Source organism: Melozone crissalis, unplaced genomic scaffold (assembly GCF_028551555.1).
Source record: "Melozone crissalis strain CALT ecotype California unplaced genomic scaffold, PUWL_Pcris_2 ptg000012l_1, whole genome shotgun sequence".
NCBI lineage: Eukaryota > Metazoa > Chordata > Aves > Passeriformes > Passerellidae > Melozone > Melozone crissalis.
Genome location: NW_026535790.1, coordinates 6,940,480 through 6,958,085, shown reverse-complemented (window position 1 = coordinate 6,958,085; position 17,606 = coordinate 6,940,480). Strand labels below are relative to the sequence as shown.

General features: G+C 40.8%; 1 protein-coding gene across 1 annotated transcript; it reads left to right on the top strand.

Moving 5' to 3' along the window:
* The first annotated feature begins 1,942 nt into the window (after positions 1 to 1,942).
* On the top strand, positions 1,943 to 16,428 carry ERCC4 (ERCC excision repair 4, endonuclease catalytic subunit). Its single transcript, XM_054270754.1, has 11 exons — positions 1,943 to 2,116; positions 3,631 to 3,811; positions 6,460 to 6,655; positions 8,003 to 8,210; positions 9,283 to 9,463; positions 9,813 to 9,947; positions 10,530 to 10,640; positions 11,775 to 12,366; positions 13,072 to 13,164; positions 13,815 to 13,927; positions 14,953 to 16,428. The coding sequence occupies exons 1-11, from the start codon at positions 1,943 to 1,945 to the stop codon at positions 15,684 to 15,686; spliced, it is 2,718 nt and encodes a 905-aa protein (XP_054126729.1). The 3' UTR covers positions 15,687 to 16,428.
* The last annotated feature ends 1,178 nt before the right edge of the window (positions 16,429 to 17,606 follow it).

Here is a 17,606-nt window from a genome sequence, read left to right as displayed (position 1 = left end):
GCTTTACATTGATACAACATTCGGCCCAAGTAAAAGTATATAAAAATATATTGAGTAAAAATAAAATTGTAATACAGGGATGCCTGAAATATTTTATCTGGACCATTAGGAAACATTCTGTCTATCCTGTAGGAAACAGTAGAGCAAGGAAATGGCTGAATCCTGAATTATATGGACAACTCTGTAGAATACTGAAATTCCTCAAAGAAGTAACTTTATTGGGCTTCAGTTTCCCATATAGTATTCAAAACCAGCAATAAATTTCAATGTAATCATTGTGTTACTGTGTCTTTGTTTTGTTCAATTAAATGACCTGTAGTCCACAAAAATAAAAAGTTGTCCAAAAAAAACCCAAAACTGACTTTCTGACATTTTTATGGTCTTAAATGCAAACATCAGAGAGCTTATTGGCAGCCAGATAAAAATGAGAATCAAAGCATGATATTTGCCACACAGTTAGCAATGTGATCCAACTTGCAAAGAAGAAATTGTTTAGGTATCAGCATAAAATTCCATAAACATGAAACATGCATGAGAAAAATCAAGACCAGTGTCTATATTTTATTAATCTTTGTCGGTTTTTAAAGACTTCTTCTCTACTTTGCCCTGAGGACCTGTACTGCATTCTAAAATACAAAGACATACATTGTAAAGAATCTGCATTTTTCCTACATTAATTTAAAATGTTCTTTAGCATAATTCTGACTGTGTGGAAAATTTACAAATAATGCTTTACAAAGTGTTCTTTCATTAACTGTGCTGACTGGAACCGGTGTGCAGTAAAGGAACACATTGGCAGCATGTGCTTTATTTTCTCTCATTAGAAAAACACAGAAACCCAAAGGAACCCCCACTGCAGCTGCCCACAGGTGACAGCGTGAAACAAAGAACTGAAAGTGTTTATTTGAATATATTTGACCGTTGGCTCAACGCCTGATAACGGCACTTTACCCAAAGCAGGGATTACTGACAGAGATAACTGGAGTAAATAGGAGCGATGGGAGCATTTAGCGCAGGTTCCCGGGATGGAAGCAGCCCCCGAACCCTGCACACAAAGCCGGCAGCTTCTCCTTCCCTTTCCAGGGCGGGATCGCGACCCAGCCGAGCCGGGGCCACCCCGGGGGCTCTGAGCAGCCTGGGCCAGGGGAGGTGTCCCTGCCACGACAGGGCGTGGAACTGGGAGATGTGAGGGTCCTTTCCACCCCAAACCTTTCTGTGATTCCATGATGCTCGGTGAATGGCAGGGGGAGTGGGAGGAGTGCCCCACATTTCCAGCTGTTTCAGAAAGCAGCTCTGAGGAGCGCCTTCACCCTCTGCACACAAACTGCACTGACCGGGGCGGGCACCACGGAAACGGCGAGGGGCCGATGCCTTGTGAGAGGAGGGCTCAGGAGAGTTTGGGTTTGGTGCTTAAAAGAACCCAGTAAAGAATAATGGAATCACAGAATATTCTCAGTAGGAAGGACCCACAAGAACCATCGATCCTGGCCCTGCACAGGACACTCCAACAATCCCGCCCTGTGCCTGAGAGCGGTGTCCAAACGCTCCTGAAGCACTGTCAGCCTTGGGGCCGTGCCCACTGCCCTGAGGGGCCTGTTCAGTGCCCACCCTATGGATGAAAAACCTTTTCCTCGTATCTAACCCAAACACAAAATGATTGGAGAGGACCGGCTACCTCGCATTTCCACTCGGCACACACTCTCCGCACGGGGAGAAGCGGAGGCTCATCTGGCCGCAGTGGGAGCCCGTGTGCGGGGCCCCGTCCCCGCCCGCTGTGGGATCCGTGAGGGGACGGACACTTCTCTGAGGGACGCTCCTGCCCGCGCGCCTCAAGACCCCCGCGCGCCTCGGGAACCCGCCCGTCCTGGAGGACCGCGCGCGGGCCCGACAGGGGGCGCTGTCAGTGAGCGCGCGCACGCGCGTGCGCGGGAGCGGTGTCGCCATGGCGGCGCTGCTGGAGCACGAGAGCCAGATCTTCCTGGAGCTCTTCCACCGCGACGGGCTCGTCGTGTGCGCCCGCGGGCTCGGCATCGACCGCCTGCTGCTGCGCTTCCTGCGCCTCTACTGCGAGCCCGCCAGCCTGGTGCTCGTGCTCAACACCAGCCCCGCCGAGGAGGTGAGGGCAGCTGCCAGCGCCCGCCCCTTCCCCTCCCGGCGCGGCGGGCGCGGTCCGGCGGCTCCCCGGGCTGGCGGGAGGGTGTGCGGGCTCCGGTGAGGGCAGCGCGGGCCGGGCGCTGTGCACCGACCCCGGCACAGAACCACGAAACGGGTCAGGCTGGTCGGGAGCACAGTGCTCATCTGGTGCCGCTTCCCTGCTCAGGCAGGGTCGTTCCACAGCACGCAGCACAGGATTGTGTCCAGATGGGTCTGGAATATCTGCAGCGAGGGAGACTCCCCAGCCTCTCTGGACAATCTGTCCCAGGGCTCGGGCACTCTCAGGGAAGAAGTTCTTCCCGGTGCTCAGGTGGAACTGCCCGGGCATCAGCTCCTGCCCGTTCCTGCTGTGCCATTGCTGGGCCAGGGAGCAGAGCCCGGTCCCTGCTCTGAGCCCTCCCTGCTCACACTGGCACAGGCACTGCTGAGGGCTCCTCTGAGCCATCTCCTCTGGAGGCTGAGCAGCCCCAGCTCCTTCAGCCTTTCCTCACAAGAGAGAGGCTCCAGTCCCCTCATTCTCTTTGTCACCCTCTGCTCCCGCAGCTCCGTGTCCCTTTTGTCCTGAGCTGCCCAGAACTGGACCCAGCACTCCAGATGTGCCCCAGCAGGGCTGAGCAGAGGGGCAGGGTCACCTCCGTGACTGCTGGCAATGCTCTTCCTGATGCACCCCAGGATCTTCCAGGACTTCTTGGCCACAAGGCACTGCTGGCTCAGGGACAGTTTGTTGTCCACCCCCAGGTCCTGGGGAAGCTGTGAAACCACGCACATTCGGGATTGGGGCAGTTGGATTTCTATTCCTGCAGCACAATGAAGTCCTTGTAACACTAATGAGCTAAAACAAATACATAAGTAAGCAGTAAGGAGAAAGGGATGAGACATGCTTGTCGGACTTGATGGGTTTGTCCCTAGCTGTACAAAAAAAAGCTGCTCTTTTTCCTCTGGAACCAGGCATCAGGAAGGGGAGGTCTTCAGAGACCTTTTATAGCAACCATAGGTGAATAAAGATCGCAGCTGTAGTTTGTAAGATTGAGCTTGGTGTATATAATCTACCTGCTGTAGTCATCTCATGACTATAGGTGATGGCACTAAAAGATGATCTCTTCCCAATTCTCTGTTCTTAAGGCAGTAGTAAAATTGCATTTTCTCTGAAAATGAGATATTGAAATATAAGAAAATGTAAGCTCCTTGAAGTGTCAGTTGTTCATTTTTATGTAAGTATTGTCCAGTTACGATTGACTATGTAGATTTTTTTTAAATCACCTAGATGAGTTTGAAACTGAAGAAAGTATGTCAAAGAAGAAAAAAATCATAATAATTATGACTTATTCTAGTATGTTATACTGTCATGTCTTGTTTTTGACAGCTCCTCAAAATTACCAGAGTATTTAAATTACCGGAGTGAAACAAAGGTGCTTTATGGATCCCTTTCTCTGGATACCACAATAATGCCTTGTGTTTTTATTGTGTTTGGTTTAGGAGTATTTTATTGATCAGCTGAGGTCAGATGGAGTTGTTCATCTCCCTCGACGTGTTACCAATGAAATTCCAAATAATACTCGATATGAATTTTATACACAAGGAGGAGTCATCTTTGCAACCAGTCGGATCCTTGTGGTAGATTTCCTTACTGACAGAATCCCTGCCAATCTCATTACTGGTAAGAGCTTAATGAAATAAAGGTAAGAGTGTTCTGTTTGAAAACACACAAAGCTTAAAAAAAAAATTCTATATGAAGAATTCTGCTAACAGATATTGAGGTCGAAGTTATTCCTTTTTTTTTTCCCCCACCAAGACTGAGGTGAAAGAAGCAAATATGTAGTTCTTTTGTTCCTTTTTTTTCCCTCTCAACTCATTTGATTTATTTAATCATACACTTTAAAAAGGCTTTCAAAGAGGAATAATTGATTGCACTTGATGAAATAGTGTCCTGGGGTCTATTGGACACTGGCCTATCATTAAAACAGATTTTAGATGTCATGCTTTATGAGCCATGCACACTACCTATATTTTTGCATTAACAAATTACTCCTGATGACTTCTCATAAAAAAATACCTTTGTATTGACAGCCTTGGATGCTATGCAAATACCAGTATTTTGAAGTAATGCTGTTACTGTAATTGTAAAGATTTGGAGAATAGCTTGCAACCTTTTTTTGTAGTTATATAGAAGCTATACATGGAAGATGTGAGAGTTACCCTTCTCTTCTCATGTTCTGTTCCCCTTCTCCCCCAGCCACTCTTGTTTTTATGTTCCTGGAAACCCTGTTACAGCCTGGAGAGCTGGAAAAAGAGAGCCAGGGATTTAAGAATATTTTACTGTTTTCTAAGTGTTAACATCTTAATGATTAAACATGGCTGAATATTGTATGCTTAGAAGAATGTGAGTTTCTGCTTCAGAAGCTGTACATCCTTCCTTTTAGTCAAGCTACAGCAAGTTCTACTGTAAAACATTTTGACCACTTTTATGCTAGAGTCAAAGAACAACAGATTTCTAAGTTCAAAAGAAGTGAATAGATTTTCTGGACAACCTGTGGTAATTTCTCTTTTTCCCTTGACTCTTTCCTCTTTACCTTTCTACCCTACCAAAGAAGAAGAAAAAAAAAACTGTTTAAAACTGATGCTGTCCTTTAGTACCACAGAGCTGTGACAGGCTTTGCATTGCCACCAGAGGTCGGTGTGAGAGCAGCTGCAATCGAGTGGTGCCTTCATTCCCAGCCTCCCAACACCTGGGTCTGTGTGCCTTGTCTGTGTGTGAGATTGTACAGCAAAATCTTGTAGTAGTGTTTCATGAGGAGATAACAGCAAAAGCCTTTCTAGGTGTTAAAAATGTAGTTTGTAAAATCAATGTGAATTAACATCTGATGAACTCATAAATCCAGCTAAAGAAGATAAGAAATGATCACTGCAGTGAAGCAGAATTATTCCTGGTGGTTTTAGCTGAGTAGAAAGGATGTACCTGACAGCACAGTGAAACTGATGCAAGTTGCTGTAGTAAAAAGTGGCAAGTTGTTTCTACCAAGGCTTACAGAGCAGGTGTGAACTCCCTGCATAAGCAGATGTTTGTTGACTAAAGACAGGAGGATATTACAATAAACACAGTCTTACTGGCCTGTTAGAAATTCTGTCTTTCCTGTCGTGTCCATCTGGGGTCACATCTTGAAAAATTTGGAAGATGTTCAGAGATGATCATTATTATGTATGGAAAAACTTGCTTCATAGAACAGATTTAACAAATTCTAGATAGAAAGATACCTTGTAGTGGGTTATTTCAGGACTTAATTATGAATGGTGAGCAGTTATATGGAAGTCTATTTTCTGGATGCTTTTTCATTTAGCAAGCAAAGGCATATTAAAACCAATGGCTGTGTGCTGAGTTGAGGAGACTTGTTGCAGAAATTAAATGCTCTGTAAGTTTATTTGCTTATGTAGGCACAAGGTAAAACCTGTGGTGTTTGATGTCCTTTGCTTCCACTTTAGAAAGGCATTTATGATTCCCCTGGAACAGATACCACATAGGCCTGAATTCAGTAGGGGGAGAGAGAAAATAATGCAATGTGCTGTTTAACATGATTAGCATGAGGAAAAACAAGCCTTGGTTTAGCAGGTCTTGGCTGAGTGAACTGTGAACTCCGGAAATGTTTGTCTCAAACACGTCATTAAATTAAACTCTTGTTTCATTTCTCTTTATTGAAATGTACTTGATAAGTCTTTTATTCCTACTGCACCTATAGCCATGAAGAAAACTGGTGGTGTACTCATATATTTGATACTTGCTGTCCTTGAGTGTGAATATGGGAAAGTAAAGCAAAATAAATGTTTTCAGAAGTTCTTTGATTATGTAAACACTTGAACTGTTACCAATTAAAGTTACTTGACAAGTCTGTAATTCCAGAATTTCTCTAAACAAAAGAATTCAACTATCACAGCCTCGAACACATCAAACTTGCTTTGTTGTAACAATGTGTTATGTCATGCATCTGCTGTTCCTGCTTTTAAAAGACTCAAGTTCAAGTTATGCCTCAGGAGTAGAGAATTTTCCTAGCTAGTAAGTCCTGCCACTCATTCACAAGCTTTTTTTTTTCCTGTTAAAGATGCATTATTAACCCAGTTCTGTTATTTGGCAATTCCATGGTACTGAAACTGAGGAGACACTTGTTTCAACCCCAGAAAGTTTGTTTATTTTAGAAGACTTAAATTCCTGTATTTAAATAACAGTAGAAGAATAAGACAGTTGTGAGGAAAAATCTGTGCAACTTGGACCTTTCTATATTTTTTTTTAACTTGATTATTTTTTTCTCTTGCCAGGCATTTTGGTGTACAAAGCACACAGAATCATTGAGTCCTGTCAGGAAGCGTTCATCTTGCGACTTTATCGCCAGAAGAACAAGCAAGGCTTCATTAAAGCTTTTACAGATAATGCAGTTGCATTTAACACTGGCTTTTGTCAAGTGGAAAGAGTGATGAAGAATCTTTTTGTTGGGAAGCTTTATCTGTGGCCAAGGTGAGGCACTTCTTTACTTCACTGGACAGTTAAACTTAGAGGAAAGATGAAGGCTGTTACAGTGGGTTTCTAAGAAAATGAGGTGTGTGCAGTCACACTGCTAATCTGTGTTGCCTCCTCAATTCCCAAACAAAACCTTTTCAGTTTTTGACACAAATAGTCTTAAAGATGCTGAATTTCTGAGAGTATTTTTGAAAATAGACTCCAATTGACTGTATTAAAGGAATTAACGTTTATGGCAGAGCGCTCCTGTTAGTCAGCAGAAATTGCAGCAAAAAGTGACATTCTTAACAGTTTAAGAAAAACTTCCCTTACTAAACAAGAGTACTTAAGCCATGAAATGACAGGAAAACAGTCTCTCAGTTCTGCTATTCATGGACGTGTTTGTTTCCAGCTGTTATGAAACTCCATGCATCTCTTTCTGCATGTCAAATTATTTTATTTTTTTTTACACACCTTTGCTGTGTATGAAGAACATTTCTTGATGACCGTTAAAAAACGAATTGCCAAAATGTAGCATGCACGGGGTCTTCCAGGAAGATCCACAAAAGGAACTGAACACTGATGACCCAGTCAGGGCTTTTGCCCTGGGCAGGGCTCTGCCCATTTGTTCTGTTAGTCCAGGCTGGAATGTGTTTCACTCCTTCTTAATGAATGGCTCCTCTGCATTGTGAATTCCTGAACAGTCTTGCAGTATCCCAGGGAAGTAGAAGTGGACATACCTGGGGTAGGAAAGGTTGAGTAGAAGCTCTCTAGATTTCCTTCCTTGACGTCCATGAAAAGACCTGGGGCTGCAGGCTGCAGTAAGGGAAATGTGGATTTCAGAGGTCAGCAGCCATGGGGCTCTCTGAGCCTCCTCCTGTCAGGAGCAGTCAGGTGGCATCTCTGGATCTGTGCAGCTGGAGTGTCTCCAAGGACAGACTTCCAACAAGGACCTGCAGGTTGGCATTGCCAGCTGAAGCATCATAAAATCTGCTGATGCAGCTGTGTGATTTCACAAAATTTATGAACCCCTTCCAGTTTCACCCTTATATGATTTTTTAGGTTTGTTTTAATATTTGTTATGTGTGATGATGATGCAGAATCCAGTGCAGTAATTTTCCGTGGATCATTCACCAGCACTGTAGGCTCACATGACTAGAATGACTACAGTCATAATTGTGGAACAGATGGTTTTCCAAGGCTGTTCATAAGATTGCAGTCTTCACATCAGTAGAAACTGATTTTGGAATTAACTTAGTTGTTTACATTTTAAATAATTGTAATTGTACTTTGTACAAACTTTTGAGTAATTCTAAGTCAAATAAAACTACCCATGTAAATCTTAAGAAGCTGTTTTTCTCTTAGATTTCACATAGCAGTGCACTCGTTTTTAGAGAAGCATAAACCTGAAGTGGTGGAAATCCACGTGGCAATGACCCCTGCTATGCTTGCCATCCAGACTGCAATCCTGGACATTCTGAATGCATGTCTGAAGGAACTGAAACGTTACAACCCAGCTCTTGAAGTAGAAGATCTGTCTTTAGAGAATGCTATTGCTAAACCTTTTGACAAGGTAACAATTTTGATTGTTCTGCAGTGTCTAAGTAACGGGCTATAGATCTCCAGAGTGCCTGCCATGCAGACAGAAATGTTATTTGCAAAGTAAATAACCAGCAGCAGCTGAGTGTTCTCCCATGACATGTACTGGTACAAGGGGATGGAATGGTGATGTGACAGTTGCCAGCAGGATTTTTGATGTATTGGTGTTACTGTTCTTCCTTCATTTCCAAAGTCCCAAGAGTAAGAACATCCCAGTTCGTGGTTATAATAATGATTGTTGCTGCTGTTATTAAAAAGATAGCTGCAACTTCAGCTCAGAACACTTTGGAGATAAGTATCAGTAATTGCCATACACATACTCCCTTTTTCCTTCTGAATTTCTTGCTTGTGTTTTTTTTTCTCTAGTAGGAGAAGCACTGTGTGTACTAGACAATATGTACATGCATGCATCTGCTGTATCTTTAATCATTATGTATGTCCATAACTTTGGGTTCACTGTTATTTTTGACAGATCTGCAATGTTTGGCACACAGATGCTTTTGTTAGGGTGAAATCAACTGTCATAGTGCAACACAGTTATTGGTTAACTGATTTAATCTGGATGGAAGGCCTTCTGAACTTTGGATATTTGAAGGTTCTTTCTTGGGCTCTATAAGTTGCACATCTTCATGGTACCTATCTTGATTTTGGAAACTAAATGACATTATAATGTTTTTTTCTGTACCTAAGTAAAGGACATTAGATACTAAATACAACAGGCCAGTACCAATAAAATAAGGGTGTTTTTTTATAATTTTACCAGTATTTTGTTATTAGATGAAGAGGAAGAAGTTCACTGAAAGCATTAAATTATATATGCTAATTGCTGAAATGTGTTTCACAAAGACATCTATATTATGTTAACTTTGCTAAAATATAGTAACTTATATCAAAACAAACATCTCACCAGTACATATTTTTTTTGGTATCTATAATAACTTTAGGAAACCAGAGCCTGTAAAGTTAAAGTGCATTCTCAGCTTGTTAGAAGCTATAGTGCAATACTGTATGTTTGACACTCCAAACTTTCCAATTTTAATTTCCAGACAATCCGCCACTATTTAGATCCTCTCTGGCATCAGCTCGGAGCTAAGACAAAGTCTTTGGTGCAGGATCTGAAGATCCTACGTACTTTGCTACTGTATCTAACCCAGTATGATTGTGTCACTTTCCTTAATCTCCTGGAGTCACTGAAAGCAAGTGAAAAAGCTTTTGGTGAGAATTCAGGTAAACATGGAATAACCATACAAGTTAATGCATGAAACGGTGCAATGTTGATGTTTTTTAATTATCATTCCCAAACATGTGAAGGTACCTAATTAGGTTTTACACAACCAGCCATAAGGACGTAGGTTTTTATTGACAGATAATTCTTTCATCTTCCCACTTAACTGCTGTTACTTAACAGAGTGAGATTTGCATCACATTTTTGTCATTTATTAAGCTGGTGATTACACAGCAAGCAGGTAGGGCAGGTATTCCAGCTGAAGATCTGGGGCTTTAATTGCAGAGGGTTGGAAGACATAAACATTGCAGATGTCAAACTACTACTGCTTCCTTCTCATTTCCTCCCCAGGCTGGCTGTTCCTTGACTCCAGTACTTCAATGTTTGTGAATGCTCGAGCTCGAGTTTATCGCATTGCAGATGAGAAACTGAATCAGAAAGGCAAAGGCTCAGGCTCTGAAAAACGTGATGTAAAGAAGGAAAATGGTACTGATCATTCCTAATTTCTAATTTTAAGTTTAAGAGTGTCACACGATTCCAAGTGCTTTGCATATTATTACTTGTACTCTGGTTCCCTGCATGAACTTCCACAGCTCAGGATCTCAGTCTGTTAGCTGGGATAAATTGAGATATAATCTTAGTTCCAAAAGCATATGATCAACAACGTAAAAGAGTCACGACGTAGGGATTCTCCTAAGCTTGCTCAGCTGATCACTGGAAGAGCTTTTGTGAAATTGTTCTTGCATTACATTGATGTTTAGCTTCATCTTTATTATCTTATGTGAAAGAGTAGGAGGCTGTGGTTGCTTTTATTAAAAAAATATATTCAGGAGTTTCAGAATTGAAGAATGAGTGAATACTTCAGTGTTTTGCTTCACAAAAGCATTTATCTCCATTTTTAAATTTAAGAGTGTTCTCCACCTGATTAGCATAACAAGTTGCATATGTAGGCTGTTGAATATCATATGTGCCAACAACCATCACACTAATGACATCTAACCACTGCTTTAAAGTCTGAAGGATATTTTGCCTGCAAGAGCTGCTATGTTCAATCTTACTTTCTTTCAGAACTGAAAAGGGAATTGGTTCTAGAAAGTAACCCAAAATGGGAAGCTTTGAGAGAAGTACTGAAAGAGATTGAAAATGAGAATAAGAACAGTGACAACCTTGGCGGTCCAGGTGAGAGAATATGAAACCCTGCAAGTTTTCCATGAATTCTACTGGTTTGTACTTCTGCTTGACCTTGGAGAGAAGGAACTAACCCTTTTCTGTAGTTTTATCAAAGAGCTGGTTTAAATTTAGTAATTTGTGGCCTCAAGATGAGGAATTTCTGTACATTATGTACATAAATTATGTAAAATTAAACTTTTATTAGGTCTTGCTCTAAAAGAGAAATGCTGTTCCTACAATGCAATACTTTTTAGGAAAGAACCTGCATTATTCTGAAAAAACATTTTAGGTTACATTTCAGTAGTGTACTGATACCTTAGTTCCAAGCCAAATAAAACAGATATGGAGATTTATAATGATTAAGGTGCCATTCACTCATTTCTGAAGTTTGGGTTCAGAACAAAAATAGGGGTTCTGTCTTACACCCTTTCTGACTTGCACATTCTTCTCATGCATCTGAAAATTTGCTTTGCATGGTTTGTATATAAATGAGGTAGAGATTAGGAGGCAGGGAAGAGAGTCTAACTGCTTTGCTGCCTTTCCTAATTTAGGGCTTTTCATTCCCTTAAAATTTAGCAAGTTTTATTTTAGGAAATAGTAAGGGTAAAAAAGTGCTCTTTTCTCCCACCCACAGTGTTCTGACTCTGGGTAAGAACTGGCTCTCTCTCCTAGTGTTGTAGGAGTTTATCTGAGTCAGCTTGCAGAGAATTGTTATTCACCAATGTCAATAATACTGTGTGAAACATGTGTTTTGTAGATTCTCTAACACAGCTGACAAATTAGAATGGTCTAAATTAAGTTCTCTCTTATTCCACATCTTAAAAACGAGTAGTTGTTCAAGTATGTTTCAACACGCACTGTATCTGCCTCATTTCCAGTGGTCAGAAGGAAAATTTATGAATTTAGATATTGTAAGAAAAAGAAATGTTGAACTTCCATTAATCTACTCTAATTTTATTTGGTACAAAAAGCCACGCGATTTAGATTCTCTCAAAGTTCAGAGCAACTGTGGCAGCCGAATGTGAAGGCATTTGGCAGGCACAGGGCTTGGATCAGTGCAAACCATTGGCTCGGGAGGTGCTTTAGCTGGATAAGAAGCACAGCATTACAGGCTGTAAACATGGTATTGTTTCTTGACTGCAGGGCAAGTGCTCATTTGTGCCAGTGATGACCGAGCCTGTGCACAGCTCAGGGAGTGTATTATTACTGGAGCAGAAGCTTTTCTAACAAGACTTTATAACAAAACCTTCGGAAAGGACGAGAAAGCTGGAGAAGTGTGGATTAAGGACAGAAACGCCACAAAGTCCAAAGGAAATGCCAAACCAGACACAGGGCCTCAAGCCAAAAAAGCCAAGCTGACAGCTTCTTCAAAACAAAATAAACAGAAGAAGCAGCAAGACCGGACTCTAATCCAAATGATAGGGAAAACTGAGGAGGAAAAGAGAGAAGAGGTCGAGGTGGAAGACAACAAAGAATTAAGTGGTAGCCAAGAAGGCAACACTGAAGAGACCATTCCTGAAGATTTTGATTTCAGCTTGCCCTCAGATTGTTACTATGGGATTTTCAAGGACCCACTGACAATTATCCACCCGCTGCAGGGCTGTGGGGATCCCTACGCACTCACTCGGGTGCTGCACGAAGTAGAACCCAGATATGTTGTGCTGTATGATGCAGAACTCACTTTTGTTCGGCAGCTGGAAATCTACAAGGCAAGCAGGCCTGGGAAGCCTTTGAGGCAAGTTGGCTTGGCCAGGGTAATTCTAGTCTAAATAGAAAAAATTGGAAGTGCACTGTCAGCAGTCAATGCAGAACATGCTGCTGTTCAGTTTCATTAGCTACCTTCCAGTTCCTGTTGAGCCCTTAAGTTTAAACAAAAGCAGAATGTCTGGTGTAACCAAAAGATAATTTTTACTTTCCAGCAGGTATTTAGTCCCTTAACAGCAGAAGCATATCTGTTAAAAAAAAGAAACCATTCCAAGATCTCTGCTTCAATGATTTTAGTGGCAGAAGATAATTTTCAGGTGGTGTAGTCTCATTTTAAACCATCTCTGAAGATATGATTTTTAAAGAAAAGGATTCATTTTGGGTTAATTAATTTTCACAGTTCCTGATGTTCATCATGCTGAAGACCAGTAATTCAGAAATTGGAACAGAGAAGCAAGTAAAGGAAGCACAATAAAGAAAATTAGTATTTGCAATTATAGCAACTGACAGAAAGATCACCACATTGGGTATATGTATTTAATACACCTGGAAATTGCAAAACTCAGTTTTATGAATAAATGTCACATCCTGATTAAAAATATAGAAAACTTAATATGCTATTAACTAACTTGTCAGGCATTTACTGCTGCTAACCTTAAATTTACTGGTGGTGAATTTTTTAAACTTAATACCAAGTTTTGTGACCTCTTTTTTTTTTTCTCTTTTATACCTACAGAGTTTATTTCCTCATATATGGGGGCTCCACAGAAGAGCAGCGCTACCTCACAGCTCTGAGGAAGGAGAAGGAGGCCTTCGAAAAACTCATTCGGTAACACAGTTGAACTGCCCTTAGAATTAGGGTTTCATATAATTCCCCAATACTAATTCAAGTAATTCAATATTAATTCATGTAATTCCCCAACATTTTAAATAGAGTGATGTTCTTAACTGTGTGAAGGCTTTAAATAAACTTTTAATTCAATTCTTTGTCAGATGTAAAGACTACTTTCCTATTGAGAATCACCAAAAAGTCAAAACTTTCCTTTTCAAAGCACCTGGTATTTCTTTCATTAATTTTAGCAGGATTTAATATTAACATAAAGGCTAATCAGCATTGCTTGAATTTTTTCCTAATTGTCTATGAAGTTCATTTGTGTAATTGTGTTTTTGCAGGTAACATTTCTTGTAAGATAATTTCTAAAGCTCTTATAACCTAAGTTGGGTAAACAAAACATTTCCTTAGACTGTATAAGATAGTATTTTTACTGACAGTGCCTTCTCACAGGTTACAGTGCTATTGCTAGTCATTAGTTCCTTTGTAAAAGGAAAAACCTAGAAAAACTCAGAAAATTGCATTTCTGATCGGGCTTGCATTTAGTATTAAACTATATATCATTTTACATCTGGATGAAGGGTATTTCAATCTTCTTTACTCCTGCATTTGCAGTTTTTAGTGTATGTTTGTTTGTGGTCCCTTAGAGAGAAGGCCAGCATGGTTGTTCCTGAAGAAAGAGAAGGAAGAGATGAAACAAACTTAGATCTCCTCAGAGACGCCAGACCTGCCTCTGTCTCTGCTGACACACGCAAAGCAGGTAAGCAGCTCCTAGGTCAGCCTTGCAGCCCAGAGCTTCCCAAAAATCCCTGAACTATTGCACCTTAAATCTCCCTCAGAGTGTCTGGGGCAGAGACACATTGTACATTGGCATCATGCTAAAGAAACATTTTTTCCCAGTGACAATGAACTGTGGTTTCCTTTGAAAGTACAGGTTAATGAAGTATTTGACCATTAAGATGGATACCATTTGGATTGTTCCTAGTCAGATTCTTGGTTATGAGGCTGTCTAGTGCTGCTTGTAGGAAGAGAAATTAAAACATAGAAACTGAAGTCTACAGATGGTCAAAGGCAGTGTTGTCCTTGAACTAGTAAATGATGGGGATTTCTTTTCATCTTGACAAAACATGCTGCCTGGGTAAACAACTGCCCATTATGGGTGTGATCACTTCCTTTGTAGTCCTTTTTTCTTTTGTTGCAATTCCAACCATATTTTTGTTCTTTTCCTCTGACAGGTATGCTATGCCTCTGCCTGTTTTTCTTTACTGTTGTTTCTGTAATCCTGTTCTCCTTTGCCACATGCTCTCTAATCTTTGCTATTACATCTTTTGTGGCCTTGGTGCTGCAGTCTTTTTATGTGTCCTGCAGATCTGTAGAGCGCAACACATAATTCCCACAATAAAGTGCTGTATTTCTGTGGGAAAGAGCTGGAAATAAAAGGGATCAGCTTCATTATCTTGTTTTGCAGGCAGCCTTTTACAGATTTCCCTGATTCATTTAAATAATTTTCATCTACAGCTTAATCTATTTCATTGTCACCTATACAAACCTTTCAGCAAGCAACATGGTAGTTCTATCAAGCTGCAGAGCATGCTCCATAAACTACAGTATATATTTAGGCAAGTAAAACAGTTAAAAATCAAATGAAGTCTGTATTTATTGTACTGCTGAATTTGAGGTATAACTTAAGATGAGAAGTCCATCCATTGCAGAAGCCTTGGCAGCACACAGGAAAACCACCAGAGCAGGATGTATGGGGATAACTGTGTTTACTTTGCCCTTCAGGTGGACAGGAACAGAAGGGTGTCCAGCAAACCATAATCGTGGATATGCGGGAATTCCGTAGCGAGCTTCCATCCCTGATCCATCGCCGTGGCATCGACATCGAGCCCGTGACTTTGGAAGTTGGGGATTATATTCTAACCCCTGACGTCTGCGTGGAGCGCAAGAGCGTCAGCGATCTGATCGGGTCCCTGAACAACGGCAGGCTGTACGCGCAGTGCGTGGCCATGTGCCGCTACTACAAGCGGCCGGTGCTCCTCATCGAGTTTGATCCTAACAAACCCTTCTCCTTGATCCCACGAGGCTCTTTACAGCCAGAAATTTCCAGCAATGATGTTACTTCTAAACTGACCCTTCTCACGCTGCACTTCCCAAAGTTGCGAATCCTGTGGTGTCCCTCTCCCCACGCTACTGCTGAAGTCTTTGAAGAGTTGAAACAAAACCATCCCCAACCCGACGCAGAAAAGGCGATGGCCGTCACCGCAGACTCCGAAATTCTCCCCGAGTCAGACAAGTACAACCCTGGGCCTCAGGACTTCCTGCTGAAAATGCCAGGGGTTAATGCAAAGAACTGCCGTGCCTTAATGACCCACGTTAAAAGCATTGCAGAGCTGGTGACGCTGTCCAAGGACGAGCTGGCCAAGATTTTGGGTAATGCTGCCAATGCCACACAACTCTTCGACTTTATTCACCTGACCTATGCAGAGGCACTAGCCAAAGGAAAAAGCAAAAAATGACTCATGAGATTGTTCAACACACAGCACAGATAAGCTTTGCTGGCACAGTACTTTGGCAAATACATGAAATATTTTAATAAATGCCCCCTCTAAGATAACCAGCTGTTTCTTGCTCATGCTATTCCATCAGTTTTAATATGTGAGTTAATTATTACTAAAGGCAAGTTTCAAGAGGAAAAAATATTTTTAATAGAGAAATATGAATTATTTTTATTCTTTTTAAAGCACTTTAACCAATTCTATAATATCACTGAATTAACTAAATTTCTAACTGAAATTAGAAATTTCAGTTAGAAAACTGAAATAAATTTCTAATTGAATTAACTAACTTTCACCAAGACCATAAGAATTAAGTGCTAAGACTAACTGATAAAGGTGTTTTCTTGTGAAAGTTATGATGTCTTGTTCAAGCTAAAAATGTGCTGTGTTTTGATTAGTCTGGCTGACCTGCTGCATGATACAACACTGCTTTTGCCATTTTTAATGTCTCATTCTCTGGCAACTGCCACTTTTTGATTGACAGTGATGAAGCTATTTGAAACACGTTGTGGTCTTTGCTCAGGAGTTTATTTAGACTATACTGGGACTGAATCCTGAATTTTAGAACATGACCATAAGCCTTTGTCACAGTAAAATCCATTTGTATGCTATGCTCTGCATTTTGCTTGCTTACCCTACTACCAATTACACTTTTTACCATTACAAAGCCGGTACAGCTCTGTCCTGCTAGATTTTACAAAGTGCTTTCCTTTGGTCTAACTGGGTGGAAATTCTGTGGTGCCACAGAGCAACTTAATTTTGAGTGTGCCTTACTTACACTTTTAAGAGGCTTTGTTTTTTACTCAGTTTTGATAGCTCTTTCACTTGAAAGTGAAAAATCTGGGTATACCATCAGCACTGTTCCTTTATACCAAAGAATATTTCCTCTTGTATAATGCAGTCATTTTCTAAGCAAGGTTTTCCAAAAGTGTTGAAAGTTCTTCCAATATTGGCTTCTTTTGTGTCCTATTGCTCTTGTATTTTTATGTTCCAAATCAACTGTCTGTCAATAACCTCAGTAAAGCCATTGTCACCTAGAAGATAATACTTTTAGTGTTTTGTGTAGCATAAAAGAAGGAAACGTTTGTGAATATGTGCATTGTTAAATTATATATTCTACATTGAACTTTGATACAACTGTGTACAAACTGCCATTGCCAAAAGGGTTGGTCCAGTGTTATTCCATGCTAATGTATTTACATTTGTTATTTACAAAACCTTTATCTATGACTTGCACATGTATTTATATGATTCTAATGGGAACAACAGACCAATATTATCTCCTTTGTGAAAGAAGAAAATATTTTTTGTGTTCAGGTTTGGTAAAAACTGTACTGTGAACTTTCAGGTAAAATGTTTATTGTGCATTTTAAGTATGAATTATGAATTGTTAACTTTAATCTGTGGTTGAGCTATAACAAATTTCCAAGGGAACATTTTTCTGCATATGCAAATTTTAGTATTAAATACACCCATAATAAGATTAAAATTTGTTCATTATCTTGTTTTGCATTTGGCTGTATTGATATCAAAACATTTATATTTTTAGTGTGTGGTTTACAATCCAGATCTTTGGGTTTCTATTGCTCTAGATTCTAATTTATTTAATATCAGAAGAAGTCTTTCCATTTTGACTTTTGCTGATTCAAACTAATGTTGTCAGATGTGCAGAGGGTTGAGAATGCTGTAAAGTGGTGCTAAGAGAACTGGAAATCAGAGTAAGATCCAAGTGTCCTGAGTGCATGGCCTTGGAGCCTGATTGAGAAAAGGGCAGCTGAGCAGCCTTGGAGAACAAACATTGCTTGTGCAATGGGCATTATGGTGCTCCATGAACTGTGGCTTTGGGGTTTTTCACAGATGCTGCCTCAGCTGTCAGTGAGG

Excerpts from the sequence above, each read along its gene's own strand:
- ERCC4 (XM_054270754.1), top strand. The coding sequence starts at position 1,943 with ATGGCGGCGCTGCTGGAGCACGAGAGCCAGATCTTCCTGGAGCTCTTC. Across the intron at positions 3,812-6,459 it reads CCCTGCCAATCTCATTACTG|GCATTTTGGTGTACAAAGCA; the intron begins GTAAGAGCTTAA and ends TTCTCTTGCCAG. Across the intron at positions 13,165-13,814 it reads GCCTTCGAAAAACTCATTCG|AGAGAAGGCCAGCATGGTTG; the intron begins GTAACACAGTTG and ends GTGGTCCCTTAG.